The 25,135-nt window shown below is 49.0% G+C and overlaps 1 protein-coding gene across 2 annotated transcripts; it reads left to right on the top strand.

Annotated features, from left to right (window-relative positions):
* Positions 1-595: 595 nt before the first annotated feature.
* On the top strand, positions 596-22,750 carry AXIN2 (axin 2). Of its 2 annotated transcripts, none has more exons than XM_032448336.1 (10): positions 596-1,442; positions 6,395-6,535; positions 11,187-11,289; positions 13,219-13,359; positions 13,559-14,055; positions 14,200-14,379; positions 14,664-14,894; positions 15,512-15,607; positions 16,824-16,991; positions 20,865-22,750. In XM_032448336.1, exons 1-10 carry the CDS (start codon positions 616-618, stop codon positions 20,989-20,991), a joined length of 2,511 nt encoding a protein of 836 aa, XP_032304227.1. In that variant the 5' UTR covers positions 596-615; the 3' UTR covers positions 20,992-22,750. The 2 variants fall into 2 exon arrangements, with proteins under 2 accessions (XP_032304227.1, XP_032304226.1); XM_032448335.1 differs by having other exon boundaries at positions 14,197-14,379.
* The last annotated feature ends 2,385 nt before the right edge of the window (positions 22,751-25,135 follow it).

Genomic DNA, 25,135 nt, shown 5'->3' with positions numbered 1-25,135 from the left:
TTAATCTATTTCGAGGGCTCTGCCCCGCTCTCGGACCCCACGCAAACTGCCCCAAAGCCCCCTATCCCCCCACCCCTCCATTCCTCTCTGGGATTACCCCCATGGGTTTATCCGTGGGGGGGGGTCCCCGAGCCCCGATGGGGGGGTCGCTTAAAGTACGCGTGGAGTTGAGCGGAGCGCCGCGCTCGGGTCGGGCTGCGGGGAGCACCGCGCTGCCCTGCTTCCCTTTCTCTCCTCTCTCTCTCTCTCTCTTTTTTTTTTTGTGAATGCGAAGAGTTGAAAAGCCTGTTTACTTTTTGCCTTTGATGTCGGGAGGATCTGGTTTTGATTAGATCAATACTCCTTTTTTCTCCCCCCCCCGCCCCCATCCCCCTCCTACCCCTCCCACCCTCCTTCTCCTCCTCCCCCCCTCTTTTTTTCGAGCGCTGCGAGCGGAGCCGGGGCCGGGGCAGCCGCTGCCCCCCGCCGCTGCTCGCAGCCCCCCCCCCTCTTTTTTTTTTTTTCCCTTTTTTTTTTTTTTTCCCCTTTCCCAGAGAGGAGCCTCCCAGGATCCCCCGCTGACTCGAACGAGCGGCTCTCAGCTCCCGGAGCCTCTCGCAGCCCCGCTCCGGAGCCATGAGCAGCGCTGTGCTTCTCGCCCACCTCCCGGACCCCGGCAGCAGCTTCAGGGAGGATGCGCCCCGACCCCCGGTACCGGGGGAGGAGGGAGAGGCACCGCCATGCCCGCAGCCTCACAGCTCTTTTCTAGTCAAAAGCCAAAGCTTCTCGGCCATGCCGGTACCCGCTGCCCCGAGGAGGAATGAGAACGGGTTGGGGGAACCGGAGGGCAGCGCGTCCCCCGATTCCCCGTTGGCTCGCTGGACCAAATCCCTGCACTCCTTGTTGGGAGATCAAGATGGTGCCTATCTCTTTCGGACCTTCTTGGAAAGGGAAAAATGCGTGGATACTTTAGACTTCTGGTTTGCCTGCAATGGCTTCAGGCAGATGGACCTTAAGGATACCAAAACTTCGAGAGTAGCCAAAGCTATCTACAAAAGGTACATCGAGAACAACAGCATCGTCTCCAAGCAGCTCAAGCCTGCTACCAAGACCTACATAAGGGATAGCATCAAGAAGCAGCAGATAGATTCCATCATGTTTGATCAGGCACAGACTGAGATCCAGACTGTGATGGAGGAAAATGCGTACCAGATGTTTTTAACTTCTGATATATACCTCGAATACGTACGGAGCGGAGGAGAGAACCCCGCTTACATGAGCAGCAACGGGCTGGGGAGCTTAAAAGTTGTGTGTGGCTACCTGCCGACCTTGAACGAGGAGGAGGAATGGAGCTGCGCCGACTTCAAAAGCAAAATGCTGCCTTCGGTGGTTGGGCTGTCCAGCAAAACACTGAGGGTTACAGCAAGCGTCAGAGCCACCGAGACATTGGAGAATGGGTACAGGTAAGGGGAGCTGGGACATGGGGCTGTGCTGGGACATGGGGCTGCATGTGGGGGGGGGGGGGGTGGTGGGGCAGGGTGGAATTTGGGGGGCGTTGGCTGGTTGGTTTGGTTTCTTTCTTGCTCCTTTTGCTGAGGGAAAACAAGAGGGCTGTGCTCTTTGGCCCCATTGGCTCTTTGAGTTCTTATAGATCAAAAACTTCATAGCAACTATGTCCTCCGGACACGCGTTAATTATTGGTTCGACTTTCAAACCTATTAAGCGCGGTAGTGGAGAGGATCATAGAGGCACATGAATAATGTAACCTGCCAGCTCCCCGACTTCCCCATCATCAGCCAGGGCTGAACTCTGCTGGTTATGTGGGAAGCAATTGTGTGGTCATGGAGCAGGAAACATACGAGCTCATTACATCCAACTCGCAGAGAATCTTCTTGTTTTGGCTGTTTGTGTGATACGGAGCCTCTCTCTCGTTGTGTTGTGGTTGGCATCGTCTCAGAGCCATTTGGGATGGCTTTGGGCCAGTGTATACAGAGGGGTACTTGATTTTAAGTAGTTAATGTCATAGGGGCAGCCCAGGTGTAGGGGAATAGCACACCTGGGTGCTGTCTTGCTGCATGGTCCAGGTTGGGCTCAGGCTGTGGTTTGTTGGCATTGAGGGGACGTGGCCTGTGTTGGGGGTGGCAGAGCCCTTGGCTGGGGGCACTGTGCCCACCGACCCCTCCGGTGTGTTGGTGATGGAGAGGAGAGAGACAGCCCTCTGTGACAAAGAGGGATGGGAAGGAGGCTCTGATGAGCGAATGATGAGTTGTATAATCCCCTGAAAATGTATTCTTTCCTCTCCCCACCCTTGCTGTAAGTGTGGCTCGTTGAATCAGGGTTGAGAGGAGAGGGCTCTGCTGGCAGACGTGCGCTGTTGTCTGCAGGATGGGGAGTTTGGGTTTAGCTCTGGTAAGTGCCTGACATCTCGGTTAGGGGAATTTAGAGTGCTGGCTGTGATTCATGGACATCAAAGGGCACGGCAGCTCAGCGGGGAGGCTGTGCTGAGCGCTCCTCCTGCCCTGCACTGAGCTGCCTGCTGTGGGGCTGTGTGGTGCCTTGGCAGCCCTTGGGGCTCAGCCTCCTGCTTGTTGTGGGGTGATGTGGTTTGATATCACCATAGAGGTGATGGCCACCAGAGCGGTGCAGGATTGATGGAGGGGGGGGGATAGAATGCATCTCATCCTGCTGTGTTTCTGCTGTGTTTCTGCCTGGGGTGGGAGCTCTGGTTGGCAGCTGTGTGCAGGACTTGATGTTTAGGGGCTCCTCATCTCATGCCTCAGTGTTGTTGGCTGAGAGTGCTGTTCTCCAGAGCCTGCTGTGACCTGCTGCCCTCTGCTTGCTTTCCAGGAGAGGATGTTGGGTGCTTTCATCTTGCAGGCTTTGTTGGTGTTTGGGGCTGGGAGGGCTCAGTGTGGTGTCCTATCAGAGCTGCAGGCCCTGCTGAAGCCCACATGCTCCAACCAGGTCCACCAGAGCTCTCATACAGCTGTGGCTGCTTCCCTGATTAGCACTTGTGGGCTGTTTTCTTTCTTTTTCCTTTCTTTTTGTTGGTCCCTGGATGGATGCAGCTTGCTCCTCATGTGTCAGATTTGCCTTCCTAGGATGTTGTGCTGTGCTTTGATCACCTCCTGTTGAATTTCCAGGAGCTTTTGCTCACTATGGGGCCAAGAGATCTCAGTGCAAAGGGATGGAGGTCAAACTGTGATGCTGCTTGGTCCCTCCCTGAGCTGCCCATTTGCAGAGCCACGTGTGTGTGTGTGTTTTAAGAACATGTGGATGGGTTATCTCTCATCACTCAGCATTTAGGAAGGCGCTCAGGATTGGAGCTGAAGCTCCCACAAAGTCTTTCCTGGTGAGTGGCCAAACCACACCTCCCTCCTCATACGTGCAATGGAATCAAAGAATCCCTGCCCTGTATCCAGCATGCTACGGTTTGGAAGTGCTGTGCGGGCTCTTCCCACTTGCTTCAATGGGACTATAAGAGCAGAATGAAGTGTGGGGCTGAGTGCACCTGATCCAGGATTTAGGGACAGGAGGCAGCTGGAAATCAATCCCAAGGCACAGAGTCATGGCCATGGCATGCAGTGTGTGGCTGAGCCTTCATCCCCAGCATCAGTCCTGCTGAGCGTGCTGGACCTGGCCCCACCATCCAGTAATCCCAGCCATTATTTATACACCCTTCTTATATGGAGCTGCTCTCCTGCCTTGGCAGTGCCACTGAAGTGTTGTTGGGTGCAGGGTGGGTTCATCTGCCTCCCATTAGCCCTGCACTCATTGGCAGTGCTGGCTCCGAGGCTTCCTGCCCTTTGAACGCCGCGCCGGTGGAGCTGTTGTGTGCGGAGTTATTGGAACTGAGTTTGGCTTCAATTATCAAAGTAAATGATGCCATTGTAAAGCTGCGCTCGGAGCGGTGCTTTACAATTAGAGCATGGAGGCCGTGATTAACATAGTTTTCTTAATATTTTTCTATTTCCTTCTAAAAAAGCGTATTTTTTTTCCACCCCCGTGTTTGTGCCGCTTCTCTTTTTGCCTTGAAACTTGTGAGCGCCCCATGATGTTTGTCCCAAGAAAGCACTTAATGAGCCTCAGTTCTGCCTTCAAAATGCTCCTGGCAGATTTTCTTTGCTCTCTGTATATACATCTGTGGTTTGAAGTGCCGGAACACTTCTTATTTTGAAGAAGCAGAGTTTGGCAATAAAAAAAACCCCACATTGAAATAGCCCTCTGATAGTAGGGGATGCAACCGGGAGCTCCTGCAATCATGATGGCCCTGAACTCTGATACACCCGTGGCCTAACGTGGCACAGGGAGAGCTGCACACTGTGTGTCATTGCATCCAGATATGAATAGCCTGAGAAACATCAGATGTTCTCCTTGAAGCTCCTTGGGGGCTTTTCATCAGTGAGGTTTTGGTAGGGGAAGCAGCGCTGCAGGCTGACACTGATGGGGGGAAGAGGAGTGAGTTCTGGCCACTTTCTCTAATTATATCTTTCCGAATGCTGTTTGGACACACCTCCTCACCCTGCGCTGTGTTCATACACAACTGCTGCCTCCGCCCCCCAGCAGGGAGAGCACAGGAATGTGGCCCTCCTGGGGCAGCTGGGGAGGGCTGTGCTGGACCCTAGTGCATCCCATTCCATGTTACTTAAGGAGCATCCCATCCCAATCCAGGACCCTGGAGCAGCCCGCCCTGCTGAGCCCTGTGGTCCTTGTGTGCGCTCTCAAGACCTGCGATGGTTTCAAATCACTGTTAGGAAAGAGCTGCATCCCTTGCTCAATCCCCTGGAAGCCCACCAAGGACCCACGCAGTGTCACAGGGACTTCACATCCCTCTGAATCAGAGCAGGAGGCTGCATGCGTTTAGCAAACTCCTTTGTAGTAGTAGTGGGATAACTTTGCTTTCACCCACATGTGGAATTAATTTATCTTTGAAGATTTAACTTCTTTCCTGTGGCATTCCTCGCTATCTCATTTTTTTTTTTTTTGCAGCTATATGTTTTCTAACATCTTGATCTCCCCATCAGTGGTGCCTTGGCCTCCCTTGGAAAGGAATGCAGCCCTGGCTGGGCTGAGTACCTGCAGCAGCCCCAGCCCTGCACCTCATACCAGAGAGGCCCAGCTTCTCCCCCTCCTTTTTTTTTCCCTCTTCTTTCTTCTTTTTTTCATTTCCTTTTTTATTTTAACTTCTTTTTTTCCTGCTTTGTTTTTAACCCAAGCTCTGTAAAAGCCCCCGTTTCCCCCCATGCTGCAAGGGAGGGGTGCACAGCAGTGGGGCAGCTGCTGCCCCCTATTAGGGCCGCTCTGTTGCATCCCACCACTTCCCCCAGAGCCCTGCCGTGGGGGTGGGGAGCTTGAAAGCCCATTAAAAAACCTGCCGAGCCTGCTGGCACATTCCTTAGGCCCCCAAGTCCTGGGTAAGTGGCCCTAATTATTAAAATCAGCAGTCCTTATCAGATGACAAGGCCCTTTGCTTTGATATACAAACGCAGAAGCTTAACAACCCCATCTTCCATCTCAGGGGAACAAAATGTGCACCTTAACACGCAGCTTTCAAACCTCCCTGCATAATCCCCTTATCGCCTGCCAAGATAGGGGATTGATCCCAGCTGAGTTGGAGGTTTCCTGCTCAGTGACCCCATCGTAGCTCCCGGCATTGCCCACGGATGGGTTGGTGGTGATGGGCTCAGCCATCCTGGCCAAGCTCAGGGTTTCCTTCTTTGGTTGAAGCTGTTGCTTTCCATGTGCAACCTGCAGCTGCTTCTGCCCTCATACCGACCTCATGCCTCCCTCCTACCTCATCCAGCCCTAAGCACAAGAAATCCCGTGCTGTTTGGTGAGGAGGTTCACCCTAAAAATGGGCCTTTGTGGTGCCAGGAAGATGGCACCTCTCTTTGGGGGGGGCCCTAGGGTAGCAGGTTGCAGCCGTGATGCGTGGGGGTCCTGTTTAGCAGTTCTCTTGTTTCCAATACACAGATAGCATAACTTCTCCCAAAGGAGCCTTACCTCCTGTGTTCAGAGTAGGTTTAAGCATTTATGAGCTTGTCCTCAGTAGGGCTCAAGCTATGAACTTCTTGATCTAGTGCTTGTTGATGGCAGAGCTCCTGCTGGCTTTGGCAGCACAGCACCAGGCTCTTAGGACCAAGGTTCCAAAGGTATCAAAATGCCCTGGGACATCTCCTGGGGTTTTCTGAGCTGTGTATCCTGTGCCAATAGCCACATCTTTAACACTGGGCTGTGGGTGCTTTTGAATAGCATATGCTGGTTGTTCCCTTGCTCCTGGCAGGGAGCTGTTGTGAGCAATGGGTGCTTGGTGCTTCTCAAGGGGTGCCATATGGAGAGTGCTGGTGTTAAGCTCACGTGCTGTCCTCCAGCCCAAGCCTGGCTGATAACTGGGTTCTTATTTGCCTGTCTCTAGGTCCTTCAAGAGGAATGATCCTGTTAACCCCTACCATGTGAGTTCTGGCTATGTCTTTGCCCCAGCAACCAGCGCAAACGATAGTGAAATATCCAGTGATGCCCTGACGGATGACTCCATGTCAATGACAGACAGCAGCGTGTAAGTATCTTATGCTGGCCTGGTCTTTTTTGGGGTGCACCATCTCTAAATGGGCTGTACTGATGCACTGTAGGTAATTGTGGGTCCAGCCACACCCAGAGGGCAGCCAGGCCTGGTGGCCTCGTTCTTTGTGCCGTTGCCGTAGGTATCGGATGGAAGGAGGTGATGAACCCCTCTGTAGCTGAGCTAACGTGTTTTCCCCTATGCTTATAGTACTGCCTGACTAACCCAAGGAGCAATCTCCCTGTGCCTTTTGTCTTAAGGCCAGGCTTCCTTAACTAGTTATCAGTCATCAAAGAGGAGGAGATTACTTCCTGTAGGAAGCACTTTCTGTAATTAAGGTTCATCGGTAATGTCAGTATGTACATTAATAGGGCCAGTGACCTGAAGGGGCAAATAGCTGCTCAGCTGGTGTGGCTGGGGCAGCCTTCAAAGAACCTTTTGAACGGAGCTGCTTGGATCAGGTCTGAGTGTGTTGGGAGCAGAGGGAAGGGATGGTTTTGTGGCAGGATCTGTTTTTCTCCTCCTTGGTGTGCAGTTTCAGTGTTCTCCCACAGTTTTCCTTCCCCAGCAGAGGAGGAATGGTGTTTTTGTGTCTGGAGGTGGGGAAGTCAGTAGGACTCGCATAGTGTTCTTAGGGACCCCTTTCTTCAACTGGGGAGAAGGCAGACGTTTCTGTTTGTGTTCCTTGATCTTCACTTTAGTACAAGTCCTCCCGAAACGCAGCCTGTCAGATAACAGTGCTGTGTTCCAGGTCTGCATCCCAGGACTGAACCTTCCCCCTGTGCCTATGGGATGTGGCATTGAATCCCGTGTGCTCCTTAAAGAGCTTTGCATGCTGGTTGTATTTTTAATCGACAGCGCTGCGTGATGATGCGCAATGGAAAACAGGATTTACCAAAAATCCTTGATGTGTAAACAAAAGCTTTTTATTTAGCTTTTTTTCGTCGTTGTTGTTGTTGTTTTCTTAGTGCACAAGTGTGTTTTGAACTGATATTACGGGAAAAAAAATAGTTTGTTGTCCCACCAGATTCCCTTATTGAACAATATTGGCATTAAATAAAAGAGCTGAATCATAGGGTGACTTCTTTATTTCTTCTTACTGGCTCTGGTTGTATGTGATCATGTGTCAACAGAGCATTCATTGGGTTAGTCATTTCTGGACCAGTGTAGGGTCACTTGGGATTCACAGGGCTAGGATTATACCCTCTCTTCACAGCAATGCCAATTGTAGGCCTTATACAGATGAGAGCACTGAGTGAGAAATAAAGTGCATGGTGGATGAAAGGCTTAACTGAATCGCTTTCAGCCCATTGTTAGTCCAGGGGAGCTTAGCGGGGATAAGAGGGTAGCAGCCCGCTTTGAAATTTCCTTGAACAAGTGAATAGGAGCTCCCCATAAAGCAGCGCATGAAAGGAGCCTGCCTGTTTTTTCCTGCCGTAACAATGGCCAGTGCAGGCTGTGAGAGTTTGGGGAAGCTTGGCTGATTAAACTGCCCGCAGCTCCAGGTTGGGGGGCGGCTGGGGGCAGGACATGGGGCTTGGAGCTCGTATCCGCTGCGCTGCTGCTTGGTCTGGGGATGGTGCTGGTTGCACGGTGGAGGTGGGAGCTGTGAGTTGGTGCTTGAGGCTGAAGTTAAGGCTGATGGACAAGTTCCTTTATGGAGAATTGGCCGCCACCAGGTTGGCAGGAGGAGCTTTGGGGTGAGCCTGTCCCAGCACCGACCGAGCCCCGCGGTGCTGTGCTATGCTGGGAGCTCTGCTGAGCCTCAACGGGGGCCCTGGTTTTGTTCTGTGTCATCAGTGTGAATGCAAATGAGTTCTTTTGGCTCATATTGGTATCAAGCGGAGAGGAAAAACTTGTTCTGGAAAAGTCTGTCAGGTTTACCCAAATAAATCTCAACCTGAACTGCACTGGATTTAAGAGAGGTCTCCCAGCAGCTCACAGGCGGCCTTGGTGCTCTGTGCTGGGTGTCAGGGAGCAGCCTGTGTGTGTTTTGTAATGGCCACAAAGCATCATGCAAATTTCTATTTCCATTTCTTGATTGGTGGGGGGAGAGGAAAGGGGATTTTTATTTTATTATTTTTTATTTGCTTATATCTTATTTATGGATTTACTTTGGACACAGGGGAATGCTGCTGAGCAAACTTCAAATATTACCTTATCTTACAAACCAGGCTTTTGATGTTGGCAAGATCAGAGGCTTGTTTCAGAGCCGTTGCCAAATGAAGATGGGAGTGAATGCATATGCGCATGAGTCTGATATTTCAAAGCAGTAGTAAAACTACATTCAGGTTAGGTCAGGCACATCTGAGTCAAAAGGCTAAGATAATTGGCTCAGCTTAAATAGCAGCTGACTGGGTAGAAGACTTCAAGCTAGTGTTTCCCCCAGAAACAGATTGGCCTAGCCCCAGCCTGGTTAGCTGAGATGTTTATAATTAAACTCTACTATTTAGTGCCTAAACCCTGCAGCTCTTCAGCCTACAGCTTTTAATGGCCAAGAAAGTGAGTGCAACAGTTTGCTGCTGAGGTGCAGGGAGAGGTTGCATGGAGCAGAGCACTTTCTCTCTCAGGTTGACCCTAAGCTTGTGCTCTGTGCAGGAACCCCTGGCCAAGCACTTCATTTTCATTTTAGAGGCTCTTTCTCCTCATCATGACTGGGGTCTATTTTGGCACTGGGGGTTTATACCCCACAGTATCTCCTGCTGTACTGAGCCTGGCTCCAGCTCCATCCATCTGTCCCTGCTGCAGGGGGTGACCACGCTTTGTTCAGCTCTTCCTCCCTCCTCACCTGGTGTTGTCCATTTTCCTCCAGTCACACTGGCTATAAGAGTCCCTCCTCATTCTCCAGGCTGCCTTTCCTATGCTGTGCTTCTGCCTTCTCATCACAGTGAAATACCTTTTATCTTTCTTTTCTTTTTCTTTATTTAGTTCACTTTGTTACAAGTTGTAAAAACTCTTCTGACAAGGCAGGGCTGTAAAAGCAGGGAGCAGGAGGGTTGGTTTGAGCTCTTGGGTCAGCTTCTGCAGGACATTGCTTTTCCTCTTCCTTTTCAAGCCACGTCACCTGGCGTGGATGCAAGTACAGCATAAGTCAGTTGCTCCTGTTCCGTTTCTTGTCCTGGGGCATCCCATTGGGCAGGGATGGTCCCAAAGCATGGGGACACCCTACAGGGATGGCTGATGGCTGCAGTGTTAGGCTGGGGTCAGCATCTCCCTTGCAGGCTGGAGCGAGGTGGGAACTACTCACACCCTCTGGTCATGTCCTTGGGTTGCTATTGCTGAGCATAAACCTTGTGCTCCCTCCCTGCTCCTCCCCATCTGGCCTCTTGGACTACTGCTGATAGAGCACACCTCCTCTTCCATTGATTGTTAACAGGATTTGGCCTTTACCTATGGATGCTTGGCTTGTGTGCATGCTGATATCACTACCTACCTTTAGAATGTCTGTTTCACTCCTTACTTCCTAAGGTGATGCTCTTCCCTAAGAGACCTATGTGTCAGTTGGCTGCAGTGAGCAGATGTCTCTCTGAACATGCAGATGATTTGTCCTTTGCTCAAGATTTGCTCTCAGTCCTTCCCCCAGCCTCATGCAGGTATTTCAGGTGTCCTTCAGGACACTTGGGGGCCAGCAGTGGTGACCATGGATCACTGCTTCCCTGCAAAGCACTCTGCAGCCCCGTGTTGTGCAATGGGGACAGTGAGCTCCTGTATGTTGTACACCTCCATGGGCTGCATCTGGAAGAGGCTGATGATTACCTTGAGGTGCTGGAGACTGTTATAGTCCCAGCATGCTCTGTCATTATCAATATTTTTCCAAGTTTATGGGGATGGATGAAATTACTCCTCCACTTCACTCTGGGTTTTGCAACTTAGTTTTGCTCATTTAAAGTCACTTATTATTAATAGTGACTGAAAACTTGGCTCTGGTCCTCCCAGAGGATGGAGCAGTGCACTTCAAACCATGAGCAGGAGGTGACGTGGGTGACACTGTGCCATCTCGGCTTTCTTGGAGCTGTTTTCTCTGCTCAGGAGATGAATAAGGTGTGGAGGCAGATAGATGAAAAGGGCTGAACCAGAGATCAAAGATTCTCAGTAAGTCTGAGAGAAGGGGTGGAATTGGACATTCAGGACTTCCAGGCATGCTCTTCCTGTTGTCCCCGCTCTCTATGGAAGGCCCTTTAATCCCAACTGGGGTAACTTTTTGCATGGCCAGGTGAGAATATCCCCACATAGTCTTGAGCCAGCCATGTAGTGTGCTGTTGTCGCCAGGTCTCTTCTCTTGGGGTCCTGGCAAGGGACTGGCATGGCCAATGGGGAAAGCAACGTGTCTCAGTAGTAAAGCTAATGGGATCTTCTGGGCGCCTTCTCACATAGAGTTCCCTTCAGCTTGCTTTCTGTCTTTTACTTAATTACCTCTCATCCGTGTGGATGGTGATGGGCCTCTCCCAAGCCAACAGATGTTGGAGGCTTATCCTGGCTCCAGGTGGCATCCAGAGTGCTCAGGATGTCTGAGAACATGGGCTTGCAGCATGCCTGGGTTATTTTGGAGGTGATGGAGAACTGGTCTGGTTAGAGCTGCGTGTGGCTGATCTGTGCCTCCCTCTGGATGGGGAGCCCCAGCTGACAGTGACCTCTTTTCCATGTGCAGAGATGGGATCCCCCCGTACAGAATTGGGAGCAAGAAGCAGCTCCAGAGGGAAATGCATCGCAGTGTTAAGGCCAACGGTCAAGTTTCTCTACCTCATTTTCCGGTAAGTTCAGGTGGGAACTGCAGGGTCTGGGTTGGAGTCAGGATATGTGGGGAGGATGGAGCAGGGGAGAAGTGATTCCATCCTTACACAGTGCCTGAAGAGAAGCTGTTGGGTGCCAAGTGGGAGCCATGTGCTCTGAGCATCCTTGCAGAAACCCACATAGTCACGTCTGGTCCTTCCTTGAAAGCCAAGTGCTCATTAGGGCTCATTGACGACCCTGAATTAGGCATCTTGGTTTAATTCAAGCAAGGATGTTCAGGTTAGGTCCAGCAGAGCCTTCTTTGGCTACAGGTGCAGCAGCCAGGCACCACCTTGACACCCCTGTGCTGCACGCACATCATTACCTCATGCACATCATTACCCTCAGCTTTCAAAGTCTGTGTGCTGGCAGGAAGCAGGATCTCCCAAAAGAGAAACATTTGCAGCAGATATGTACCCCCCAGAACTCTCGCTGCTTTACTTTGAGGGGATCCAGTTTGTGGAGTAGCCTTGCTCTCAAAAATTAACTCACCGACTTAATTCTGTTGACTTGCAGACTCCTGATTCCTGCAGTGAATAAACTGTTTACACAGACAAGTATAAACTCATCTTGTCTTGAGATTAATATGCTAAAATTCCTCTTTCTGCTGTCTTAAGCAGCAAGAAATCATAGATGATGTTTCTGGTGGAGGGGGGGGGGGTGGTTTATGTGGTTTTTCTTTTTGGTATTTTTTTCCCTTCCTCCATAAAGAAAGTTCTATAGCCTGAGCTTGTAAATTAGATTATTTTGTCCCAGGGCGTGCAAATCGACTTTCTCTGTAAGGCAGTGCTTTGATCAGGGACTGAATAGAGCCAGCTTGTGTAAGAGTGACAATTTCCAGCAGAGTGGCCTTTTTCTACCCTCACATCATTTCTGGAGCTAAGTGGTTGCCGGAGAGAGGCCCCACCTCATCTGGTGGTTAGGATGTGAAAGAGTTGGCAGTTCAGCTTTCTGCTTTCAAAAGGGGGGGGGGGGGGAAGAGTGAAAGTGGGGGTGAGGGGGGAGTGGAGTGGGGCTGCGTGGGGGTGGCAGGAAGGAGGGCAGAGTCAGGTGGGTGCTTTTTTTTTCCTCCCTTTTTTTTTGTCCACCCTTCCCCCCCCCCCCCAATTTGTGTCTGCCAATGTTTTGCTTCTTTTGGCAGAAATTCTCGTTTTGCCTTTTTATATTCTGCACTTGATTTGGAGATGTTCCCTTTTTCCCTTGATAGATCTGCTTGAGGCAGCCAAGCTCAGCAGTGTAGCACCGCTAGCCTGCAGCAGCTTTCTTCATTTTCTGTACAAAGAGATGGAGAAGGGGGGGGAAGCTAGGGACATCTGTTGAGACAACACTACCTCAAAGGTGCCCAGTGTGTAGCCAGGAAATAAATTACCAGCACTTCTCTGATCTGCAAACCGTTTGACTTTCTTTTTTTTTTTTTTTCCTTTCCTTTTTCTCCCCCATCTTATTTTTTCTAATTTCCAACTCCTTTCTGTTTATACTCACTTTATTCCTTGAGTTTAAAGTCTCTCCCTCCCACCTCAGAGGTTTTTCTTTTTTTTTTTTTTTCTTTTTCTTTTTTTGCCTTTTTTTTTTTTTTTTTCTTTTTTGATGTTTGACAACAGTCTTTGAAGATTTTCTACTTCAGAGTAGCTACTGATGGGCTGGTTGTACTACAGAGAGAACAAGCGGGGTTCCTCAGAGTGCGACCAACTGCTCCTGCCGAAGGCAAACGCTGGTGGGGAGGATGTCACTCCATGAGGCCACAGCACTAGCTCATAAAAATCCAGAGCAGACCATGCCTGGTTGCGGTCGTCTTTTCATCCAAACATGGAGACACAACAAGCGTAGCGGGGCCGGCGATGCTGCTCCAGCTAAGCACCCTGCACTGCCTGCTAAACATGCCTTGTGCCTTCTGTCCCTGCTCCTTGTAGAGGACCCACCGCCTTCCCAAGGAGATGACCCCGGTGGAGCCGGCTGCCTTTGCTGCGGAGCTCATTTCCCGGCTGGAGAAGCTGAAGCAAGAGCAAGAAACCATGGACTGCCTGGAGGAGAGGCTGCAGCAGATCAAGGAGGTAGGAGGAGGATTAGCCCTGCCGGGGCTGGGCAGAGCACGCTGCTGGGCTGGGGGGGCACAGGGGCTGCGTACTGCCCATGCTGAGGGCTAAGAGTACAGGGAGGAATGTGGGTCTTGTATCGGGTGAGCCGTGGGGGCACACCCTCGCCAGCTGCCCATCCCTTTGCATCTGTTTCTTACCCCTGTTTTCCTTCCAGGATGAGGAGAAGGAGGGCTTGGAGCTCCCCATCAGCCTGCAGAGCAGTCGGGAGATGGTGAACCCCCAGCACCAGCAGCACCCGCTCTCACTCCTGCCATCTGGCAGCTACGAGGAGGACCCCCAGGCCATCCTGGATGAGCACCTCTCCCGTGTGCTGAAGACCCCTGGCTGCCAGTCTCCTGGCATGGGCCGGCACAGCCCCCGTGCCCGCTCCCCCGACCACCTGCTGGGGGGTAAGCTGCAGCCCAGCACAGCCTCACCAGCCACCTGTGCCCTCCTGGGTAAGGGATTTATCACCAAGCAGACCACCAAGCACGTCCACCACCACTACATCCACCATCACGCCGTGCCCAAGACGAAGGAGCAGATTGAGGTGGAGGCAGCGCAGCGGGTGCAGTGCTGCTGCCCGGCAGGCAGTGACTACTACTGCTTCTCCAAGTGCAAAGGCCACCTGAAGGGCACCGACCCACCTCTCCCTCCACTGGAGCCCTTTGGGTAAGCCATGAGCTTTTCTACATTGCACCCACCCAAACCCATCAGCTCGCTGCAATGGGGATGTGTGAGGCTGGGTGGAGGGGACAGCACAGGGGACTAATTGCAGGCTAATGGTGGGCTCTGTCCCCTTCTCGCCATCAGCAGGACAGGCACGCTGACCAAGAGGCCGGGCCGAGGAGTGGAGAGCATTGCCCTGCTGCCTGGGGATGGAGGGCTGCCCGGCCCCAGCGGGGTGCAGCTACCTGGCGGCGAGGCAGACCGGGCACAGAACGTCTGGCAGTGGATGCTGGAGAGCGAGAGACAAAATAAGCACAAGCCCCATAGGTAAATACGCAGCTGTCTACAGCAATATCGCTCCCGGTAAATATTTATATATTACATGGGCTGTCTATTTTTACAATCGCTAAAAACAAATGAGACTCTTTGGTCCTCCGGTTTAATATAAAAGCTGTTCCGCAGAACCAGAAAAACCACAAAAATGTCATGTTTTTGGCAATAAACCTCCTTTCATGTTATGACAGACTTTTGAGAGGGAGCGAGCAGAATAGGAGCTGCTATTAAAGTCATATTTTCCAGCTTTTCTAACCCGACTTCCTCCCCTCCCCAAGCACACAAAGCACAAAGAAGGCCTACAGCTCCGACTTCGCCAAGGGGGCCCCCAGCGAGCGCCCCGGCCGCCACCACCCCTGGGGGCCCAGCAGCCACCAGCGTGGGGCGCAGCCCGCCCACCCCTTCATCCAGGACCCTGCCATGCCCCCGCTCACCCCACCCAACACCCTCGCCCAGTTGGAGGAAGCGTGCCGTCGGCTCGCCGAAGTCTCCAAGCCTCAGAAGCAACGGTAAGGATGGTGGGGAGGGATGGGGAGTTCTGGCTGGGCTCTGTGCTGGGATGTGGGAGCTGTGTGGGTTTGCGTGGGTTTGCCTCAAGCAGGGCTGGTTGCTGGGTGTTGGGTTGTGCTCTTCTTCACCCAAGTGGAGGCTGAGGGCTGGTAGGGCTGTAGCAGGCATGGATGGCATCTTCTTCCTGTTGTAGGTAGAGGTCCAGTTCAGGAACGGGGCCGGATCATAGGGCTGCATGATGGCACAGCTTGGCCAGGCTCCAGGGATGAGCCTCCTTATTCCAGCCCCACCCTACCCCAGTACAAATAGTTTGAATCATAGGGTATTACTTCCAGTCTTTTGATGGCTGTAATTCACCCATTTTTCCTCTGGGATGGACTCCAGCTACGTACCAAGTGGAGAATTGGGGCTGGTTATCATTCATTTGGGTATGGAACGATCATTAGCCCAGAGCATTTTTAATTCTTCCCTTGATTGTTTACAACATGCACAGGTTGATACAAACAGCAACTTCAAGATTTCAATTAGGAAGATAGTCTTTCAACAATTTTAATATACATATATATCTTTTTTTTCTTTTCCTTCTCTTTCCCCATATGTTCCCCTCCAACTTCAGATGTTCAACCTCAAATCAGCAGAGGGATCGAAACCACTCCACTGCTGTACAGGGGGGAAGCACCCCTTTTTGCAATGCAAGTCTAACGACAGAAGAGTGAGTATTGCACGCGTGTAAGAGGATTGGGAAATATGCATGTATAGTAATAATTGTATTTTCATTAAATAGATCGTGCTTTGAAAAAAAAAACAGGAAATTTTTATATCTGAAGTTTAGTCTTTTCAACATTCTTCTTGAAGGAAGAACAAAACATTTTCAAATCTTGTCTCTGGCTCTTTTTAACTTGCATTCCTGTAAAGTGGACAAAGATTGGATTAGTCTAATTACAGGATGGTTCTTTTAACAAGAAATCTGCTACAGAGAGGTCTAAAATGGCCTAAATAATTAAAGTTTTCTTTCTTACCCTCTTCATCTTAAGCAATGAGTAATGTTTGAAGTCCAGACTGAGCCACCTGACTAGAGCCTTTCATTTTTAATTGGTTGACCTTAAGTCCACCGGCTGTCTTTGCTAGCAGCTTTTTTTTTCTGAAGCCACTCTACAAAGACTTAGAACAAATTAGGAAGACTAAATTACTGTGGACTAACACTTTGTGACCTTTTGACATGCCAAGTGTACATTGCCTCAGAAGCAGTTGTAGATTTGGCTGCATGGCACTCACCAGAGCGTTGCCATTTTGCTGCGCAATATTGTTTTAATTATTCCTTAAGAAGTGTTCCTTATTTCAAATGACAAGATGCAGCTGATTTTATCCTTGCTGCTGGCGGGTGAAAATAAGCTCACCTGTGTTCCTCAGGTAGACAGGGTTGGCAGCGATTTGGCTCTGTTAGCTGCTGTTGGCTGCAGGTAGTTCTGTGCATTAGGAGGAGGCTTGTCAGATGCTTAGTATGAAGGCAGATTGATTGTTAATGAAACTCAGATATGTTCGATGCTCTGGTCTGGGAAGTGGGGTCAGCCCTGCTGCCTGGTTGTTCTAGCAAGTTCTTCCCCTCCATCCCTCTGTTCTCACACCCAGCAAATGGGGCTGAGCCTCCACTGCCCAGATGCACCCCGAGGCTGGCCGCTTTGTGATGCTGATATTTCCACCATCAAAGGCGATCAGGAGCTGCTGTCAGAACCCAGCATCCCACAGGGCTAAGTGCTGTGCAAACACAGCATGACAAATTCACCTCGAGTGCAGGAATATCTGACTTGCAGGTCACACCCACTGTAATTCTGACCAGTGCTACGTGTAGACTGAGCGCGGTGAAACTGCCTCTTCTCAGATGGAAAAATAGAGTTTTTGTGTGTTGTGTTTTTGTTCTTGTTTCACAGTCACAAAGAGCCAAAGAAACTCCCGGTTGTTCACACCTCTCAGTCTAGTGAGTTGGTCGTCACCTATTTTTTTTGTGGAGAAGAAATTCCCTACAGGAGGATGTTAAAGGCCCAGAGCCTGACACTTGGGCACTTTAAAGAACAGCTGAGCAAAAAGGGAAATTATAGGTAAGAATCTTTGCAATTCGTTTGTTCTTTCGTGTACTGAAATGAGACAAAAGGATCAGCAGATCTTTTTGTAGATCTACCCACACTTATGTCACCTTTTGGAGCCTGTTGATGTTTTTCCCACTCAAACCAAGTGCAACCTGGGGATAGAGCAGCGGGCACAGTGCCATCTCTGCCCCACCAGCTCCTGGTGGGTGTTTGAACAGTGTTGCCATAAATCCAATAGGTGCAAGGCTGGGATGCTGCATGGGAGTGGGCATGTAGCTGAGGTGTAGGCTTCAGCTCTTGAAAAGCTTTTCCACTTTGTTAGGGGGCAAAAAAACTCTACCTTATAGGGAAAAATCCATCAGTGATACCAGGTTCCTCCTTGTACCAGCAAACCCTATGTGTCTGGTTGCCAGGGCCCAGTTTAGCCAGTTTGCTGCTTCCTGGCTATTCCTGTTCGCATGGCTGTTTCTTTGTTGGCTGCTTTTGCTGCACTCTCCCAGTGGATTCGGGTGCGAGTGGGATCATCTGTCTGCCACTTCTCCTTCAGGCTGAGCAGGGGGGAAAGGTCCAGCTTGAAGGATTGCATTTGCACTGAATTTGGCACTTCTTCAAAGAGCCAGGCAGCCTGCCCTGTAACTGGCAGCCTCCCATTTAACTTCCAAATGGTCATTTTGTTTTGTTAAGAGGACTTTCCAGCTGGTGCACCATAGCTGGCTTGTCTCTAGCATTGGAAATTCCACCTATGTGGATCAGAACTCACCCCAGGGAGCTCTCGGGCTGAGGGATGCTGAGCCAGGGTCTGTCTCTGGATGCCACCCAGTGGGGCTGGGGCTGAAATATTGCCAGTCCTGCCCAAAAACCATCTTTGCAGCCCGCCCAGCTGCCATCAGATGGCAGCAACCTGCAAGTACACCCAACCTGGATACCCTCCAGGAGAGCTGCTGGTGTTACTTTCACCCTTGTGCCATTTTTCAGCTTGCAGAGCCTCTCCTGGCCCACCACGCACCGCCTCACACTGCAAATACAGGTGCAGCCCCAGAGCCCAGTTGCAGCCCAGTTTCCTGAGTCTCGCTGTGATTTGCTGCTGCTCTATTCTCCAGCCCTACCCCCCCCCCAAAAAAAGTCCTTTTTTTTTTAATGTTTGCTTTCTGTAGCAATTTTTGTGCGATGACTGAGTGCTGGAGTAAGATACTGGAACCTCTGTGGCCTGAAAGCCCCTCCAGGTGCAATTATTTGTGCCTTGTCAGACTGTAATTACTTTAGAAAATGTTTTTAAGTGACTGACAAGGATGAAACAATGTTTTGCTTAGATCTCACCCCTTTACACCTGGGTAAAGACAATACTGAAATTTATAAAAGGAACTTGGGTACGTGCCCAGTATTTTATCTCGCACAGACACAAGGTGAAACTAATTACACAAATGTGTGTACCTCCAGGGAATCATTTTGATCTAAGCTTTGACTTTTGGCTGGACTTTGAGTGAAACTGCGGGTGACCTTCAGGGAAGAAGGCCGCAGTGCCCGGAGTGGCGTGTGTGTTACGGGAGGCACTAACTAGGCCGCTTTGGTCACATCTGGCATTGATTTCTTTTTAAGGCACATTTAATAAGCATGTCTTTGAAGCCTTTGCCTTTCATTTAATGCACAAAGACATGCATAAATGCTCGACTCTCCAAATTCTTTATTGATTGAATCAGTTTGCTGAGGCGGGTACCTCAGGCCCTGCTCCTCCCTGCATTGAGGCCTGTGCCCACTGGCCATGGGGCAGCCCCACAGCCCTTGCTGCTTTGCTCCCCTCAGCCCCAAAAATGAAGGCATTAAGCAGCAATTGAATGCTGATGGCGTTAACAAAAAACAAACATACACACACACACAAAAACTGGGTGGTGTCGGGTAATCTTAACGTGGCAGAGGTTCAAAACAGAGCAGTAACGCCAGGCCTGCTCAGCTCTATTGGTACCAGATGTCCAAAAAGGAGGGGAGGGGAAAAAAAAAAGAGCAAAGCTTGCCACATAAAATATGTTTCAATGGAAAGCCCATTTCTGAGCAAATAAGAGCTGAGCGCCTTGTTTGAAGATGGTGTGGGGGAGGATTTTGCTTTGCCTCCTCTTCTTTTTTTTTCTTTAATTTTTTTTTCTTCCTTTTCTCTGTGAAATAAGGTTGTAATTATGTAAAAGGTCACAGCATGTTTTCTCCAATAAAAATGATGTAAACACAGGCAGCGTTTGGGCAGGGGGAGGAAGTTATTGGGAAGAGCGGCTGTTATCTGCAGAGGGGCGGAGAAGGGGAGAGGAAAGAGAAAGTTCTTTGTAATTCATTCAGACTTTCCCTGTTTTGGGTTTTGTTTCAAGCATGCTGGCCTGGGGAATTGTGCCCTTGACCTGCAGCGTTAACGGGGTGGGAGCTGCGCCATGGCCGGCAGCGAGCACAGCCTGTGGAGGAGCTCATATAAGATGTTTTCCTTGCTGAACCATTAAGGACACAACATGTTGTCAGTTTGGCTTGGGATGACTTGACTAATATAAACCCTAAACGTGCCTTGACTAAATGGAGCTGCTTCAAAAATCCAGCCTGTAGCCCCCTACCAAAGCAAATTTAATATATCCTAGAAATAGATGGATTTGAAAGCCGGCATTGCTGATGGGTTTTAAAAATGCATCATACAACCATCACTACGTCACACACTCAGATTACAGGAGCATGCCTTGGCTTTTCAGTTTGGGTAGTAAAAGGAAGCTTGATTTCCTCTCCTTTTTTTTGCAAAACCCTTCTTACACCCAGCAACCATCCGCCACCCTCAGGCGCTGGCTTATTTTTTGGTGATCCATCTGATGGAGGTTTTTCCATTTCTGGGGATGAGATGGCAAAGCCCTTTTCCAGGGAGCAGGCATAGCTGAGGAGGTGCACGGCGGCAGACGGACAGGCTCCCTAAATGCTACCCCTCTGAATGGAAGCCCTTCATTTCTGCATATGCAATTAAGCAGCCTTAGAAGGAAGAAAGCTAGAAACGGGATAAAAGGAACCTTTAATCAAGAAGCTGAACGGTCTAATTCAGGATAATAGAGGGGTCCTTACTGTTTGACACAGGAGGGGTGGGGGTACTTTTTGTCTCTGGGAGCATTGGTTTCATGATCTAACGACCCAGAGCAAAAGAGAAGGAATGCAGGACACTGCTACTTGACCTTCCAGTGTCACATCTTACAGGCTAGACCGGGGTTGCTCTTAGCATGTGACCGCTATGAAGCGTCAGAAAGCAAATACAGTAGTTTCAGTCATTTAAAATGGAGATGGGAATTAGGCATTTTGTTGCTTCTAAAGGGAAGCTCCCGGTTTTGCTGTAGAAGTACCACAGAGTTTCAGCTTCTGCATTGCAGGAAGCTGGGAAGGCTTTCCTTTAATCCATCTGTATGCCTAAAAAGCCTCTCCTTTTAATAACAGTTGCTAATTTTAATGTTGGGCCTCCGCTTTGAAACAAGAAAACACATGAAAGAAAGAAGGTGGGGAGAGAGGGGAACCTTAAGAACTCTTCGCTTTGAAATTGTATTTATTTATTCTTTCAAATAAGATATTTGACCAGAAATCACTGCGCTTTCTAATTTTCTTTACTGCTGAGGATATCCCCTGCCAACATGTGTGGGTTACTCACAGTGCTGAAGAAGCTGTTGTGTCTTTTCCTTCCATCCCATTGCCATCCCCTCTGCTTGTCCCTGCGGTGCCAGTGGTGCTTTCATATGGAACCAGCTCCAGGCTTTTCCTGGCTGTGCTGGGAGCTGGAGTAGCGTCCTAGAAGGGAGAGATTGGAAATATTGTGGTTTAAAGAACTGCCAAAGCATCCTTTAGTTTACCTTTTGATTTTTAACTGTGTTCTAATTCTCCTCACCACAGATACTACTTCAAAAAGGCAAGCGACGAGTTTGACTGTGGTGCAGTGTTTGAAGAGATCTGGGAAGACGAAACAATTCTGCCCATGTACGAAGGAAGGATTCTTGGGAAAGTAGAAAGGATCGATTGATGGCATCTGTGTTTCTTGAGAAAATTTAAGCTAGGAAAAAAAGGAAAAGTCTTTGGACACACGACAGTAGTGATGACAAGGAAAAAAAAGGAAACAAAAAAGCTCTGAAGGAAAGTTTTGAACCAATGAAGAAAAAAAAAAAAGTGAAGTCTATGAAGACTTTGCTGAATTAGCCTTAGAGGAAAAAATGGCATTTATTATTCATGAGTTGGGTACTGAGATGATAAAAAAAAAAAACAAAAACCCGAACTATTTATTAAAAACATGACCACTGTTGGCTATTGGAGATGCAGACCATGTTTGAGAGACTTCCATACATAATATATGATTTCCCGGGGATTTGAAATCTATGGACTAAGAGAAACTATGTATAGCTTACCTTAACAGTAATCCTTATTGATATTTATTGAACAGTCTGTTTTCCCTTAAGTCCAGTTTTTGGATATGCTGCTTTAACAATGGAGAAGAGAGGGGCTGGGAAGTGGCGTGATGGGAGGAAGGATGATTTTATTTTTGTATATTGTTCCCACTATCTGAAGCTTAGGAGTGTGGCCAGGAGCTCATTCATGATTTTCTTTAGTTTAACCTTTATTTTTTGAAGAGGCAGGAGGGAAAGAATGACATCGTGCCCAGCATTTCTCCAAGTGAAAGAGAAAACTTTAGAGAAAGTAATAATAATAATAATAATAATAATAAAACCCGAGATTAAAAATACTGTCCTACCGTTCATCTTGAGACCAGTGCATTTGAACGTATGCTGCTCTGATTGGAAATAAAGGTCTTTAGCGTTCAATCCGTTAGCTGCAATGTAACGACGGCAACGCCAACCTGCTGTTTTCTCCATGGATTTCGGAGGTGTGAGGTTTTTTGCTGTGCTGCTGTTAGGGTTGAGGGTTCAGCGTGGTGTTCAGTGCCTGCGTTGAGGTGAGCTGGAGCAAAACCCGATTGCGGGAGGGCTGTAAAGGAGCCATCCAGTTTCCATTGTCATACAAAGCGCACCTAAAGAACATGGCACAGAAACCAGGTTAGAAACCCACTTGTATTCCACATAGCTAATTTTTTTAGCCATTCTTGTTAGCACAACTTACTTACATTCAAAGGACACGGACCTGTGATGGGGTGTATTTACAGATGGTTGTGGAGCTTGTGATTTGTAGCATGGGTGGGGGGGGTTGGGTGTTTGGTTTTTGTTTGGCCTTACCCTCACAGTGACCATTGGAGCCAATGGGAGGTGCCAGCAGAGCTCCCTGCAGCCCTTTGCAAAGCTTTGAGCGCGTGTGCAAGGACACGGCGGCCCTTTCCCAAGACCTTGCATTTCTACAGTTGGGTTTTGTGTTGATTAAGTTAATCTGTGCATTCTGTTTGCCATTGCTACCTTGTGCAAGTCTGTATATATTGTAGAAAATGTACGGTGAATATATTAATACACTATCTCTAGTGTTGTTTAAATTTAATCAGTACAGTACCTGTGCCTGCATGGTGTTACTAGGCCATGCGTCGCCCTATATTCAGGGTTCAAGCTTTCCCTTGTTTGTTTAAGGGGTTTATGTATAAATATATTTTATGCCTTTTATTACAAGTCCTGTACTCATGACTTTTGCCATGGCATTTTGTTCTACTTATACTGTAAATTATGCATTATAAAGAGTTTCATTTAAAAAAAAAAAAAAAGAAAAACAAAAAACAAAAATACTTGGTACAATAATTATTGTAATTAAGAGATGTAGCCTTTATTAAAATTTTATATTTTTCAAATTAATATCGTCTGCCTTTTTTTTCCTCCCTCCCATCCTCCCAACTTCTGCTGTCTGAAAAGGTTCTTTCTCACCTTATAGTAGCTGGAAACAGTAGCGGATTTCAGCCTTGCCTGCCATCCATGCCCTGCTTGGTCAGGAGCTATTCCTGTTGGGAAGCACTGCAGTTCAGGTAGGGATGACAAAGGCTGAAGCTGTGTTGAGCGTAGTGGTTAAATCACCTGCAGCTCGCCCAGGTAGCTGGGACATAAATTCAGTCTGGCTGGTGGAGGAGATAGGGCTGATAGAAGATAAGGACTTGGGTTGCAGAAGCCAGACGTGTCCCCATCCCTGGAGGTGTTCCAGAGCCACAGAGATGTGGCACTGAGGGATGTGGGCAGCGGGCACGGTTGGGGAGGGATGAGGTTGGACTTGAGGACCTTGGAGGCCTTTTTCAGCCCAGAATGATTCTGTGACTCTAAGCTGTGGGCACCAGAGCTGGCTCTGCTGGTAGCTGTGCACCCATCCTCTTGCTGGTCTTTATGGTACAAAACCTATTTTATAGATGAATGACCTTAATTTGTTGCTGAGGGAAGCTGCCCATACCAGGGTTGGATTTGTCTCCCAGCTGTTGCCCAGACCTTCCCCATCTCCAGCAAGTAACCCTGGGAAAGCAATTGTGGAAAGGCTTTTGGTCTGTCATGTTGGTAACCAAAGCCAGCCTCTTTTCTTTTGCTAGACCAATGGCACCGACTACTTTTTTTCCCCTTTTTCCTCCACCCTATTTTTACTGTGAGGTTTTAAATTATCTGGGTTATTTTGTGTGTATGAGAAGACTTCATTTAAAACATCAGTAAAACTTCTATCAAAGGGCTCAACTTCACACCGAGTACACAGAGCCTGGAACTGAATCCCACAGCTAAAGGAAGCTGCAGGCAGTTTTACACATTTAAATGGACGGTGCCTTGTTTTAAAAACCATCTGAAGTTCATGGGGTTCGTCTTAATTGATAAGCTGGACATAACGGATGGGTGTAGGGAGACTTCAGCAACATAAGGGAAGAAAGATTTTTTTCCTCTCTCTCTCTTTCTTTTAGTCTGCCATCAAAGGTGGGGAACTTAGCACTACATCGTAGTATTATTTTTCTTCTGCTATTAAAATGAATCACACTGTGCCTAATTCTTCTTGGGAAGATGAATGTGTTCAAGGCAGCTTGAAGCCATTCAGCGCCTCACAAGCCTTTGCATCTTTCTATCAATGTTCCAAAATACTCACCTCTGTTGTTTCTTTTTTTTTTGGATGTCTGTAGAAACAAAATATAAAATGGCTTCAAATACATGGCAGGCTGTTTAGCGGAGATGAAAGGGTATTTGAATAGTCTTTTAAAAATGAATGAAAAGTGAACACTCTCTTCTGTTTCAATTATAAGTGGGACATGGAGATCGTTAGATGCAACCTTAAAATGTGACACTCGGAAAATGTTCCGCTACCTTCAGCGCTTCAGAGACGTTTTGTTTCTCAGCCTGACGCAGGATGAGGCCCCTGATCCAGGCCTGTCTTGTCGGCGTTGTGCTGCGAAGGCAGCGTGGGAAAGTTGTGTGGTTACAACTCTAAAAGCCTAACTCGAATGGCTTTAATGGCACAGAGCAAGCAGCACTCTTGTTCAACCCAAGCTGCAGCAATAGGGAGCAGCAGCAGGGATGGGACAGGCAGCAATAATAGGAGGTGGGGGGGGTTCCTCTGCCAGGCCAGTTCTGCTAACACCCAGTGCCACAAGGTCTGCAGCCCCAGCCCAATGCCATGGATAGCATCCCAAGCACACATCAGCCCTCTCTGTAACCTCGCGGTGCTTTCCTGCATGCTGGTTCCTCAGACAGCAAAGCAAAGTCCCCAGAACAATGACAAAACCCCCCATCCCTCCCTTCATGAACATAAATTAGACCACAGATTGGAGCAGAGCCAGCACTGGGGATGAAGGGTGCCTTGCACTGCAGCAGCCCCATGCAAACATCCTCCTGCTCCTCCCAGGTACCCCAATCCAGCCCGGCTGTGATGTATCAGCAATGACACCCACCTTCACCTTGCATTAACCTCCTGTTCCTTCATCCAACTGCTCCGCCCCAGGAGCAACCTCAGATTAATTAAAAAGGGGAAAAAAAACGTAAGGAATACTTAGTCTTTAAATGAGATTCCAACCCTATTGCTTCCAAACCTTCTATGAATCGCAGAGCCCAGGAAACACCCACACAGAGGTAGGCTGGAGAATGGTTTAAAGCAAACCACCTTCCTTCATCTCCTGTACAAAGATCAGACAAGTTCTGGAAGGTGAAAGCAGCCCTGTTTAAGGCCCATTCCATCCTTCCCAATCCCTGTGCCAGCCCTATGCACAACCCAGACCCTTCCCTTGGTTC

Source organism: Coturnix japonica, chromosome 18, assembly GCF_001577835.2.
Source record: "Coturnix japonica isolate 7356 chromosome 18, Coturnix japonica 2.1, whole genome shotgun sequence".
Taxonomy (NCBI): domain Eukaryota; kingdom Metazoa; phylum Chordata; class Aves; order Galliformes; family Phasianidae; genus Coturnix; species Coturnix japonica.
Note: the sequence above shows the minus strand (reverse complement) of the source record. Positions and strands in the feature narration are given on the sequence as shown.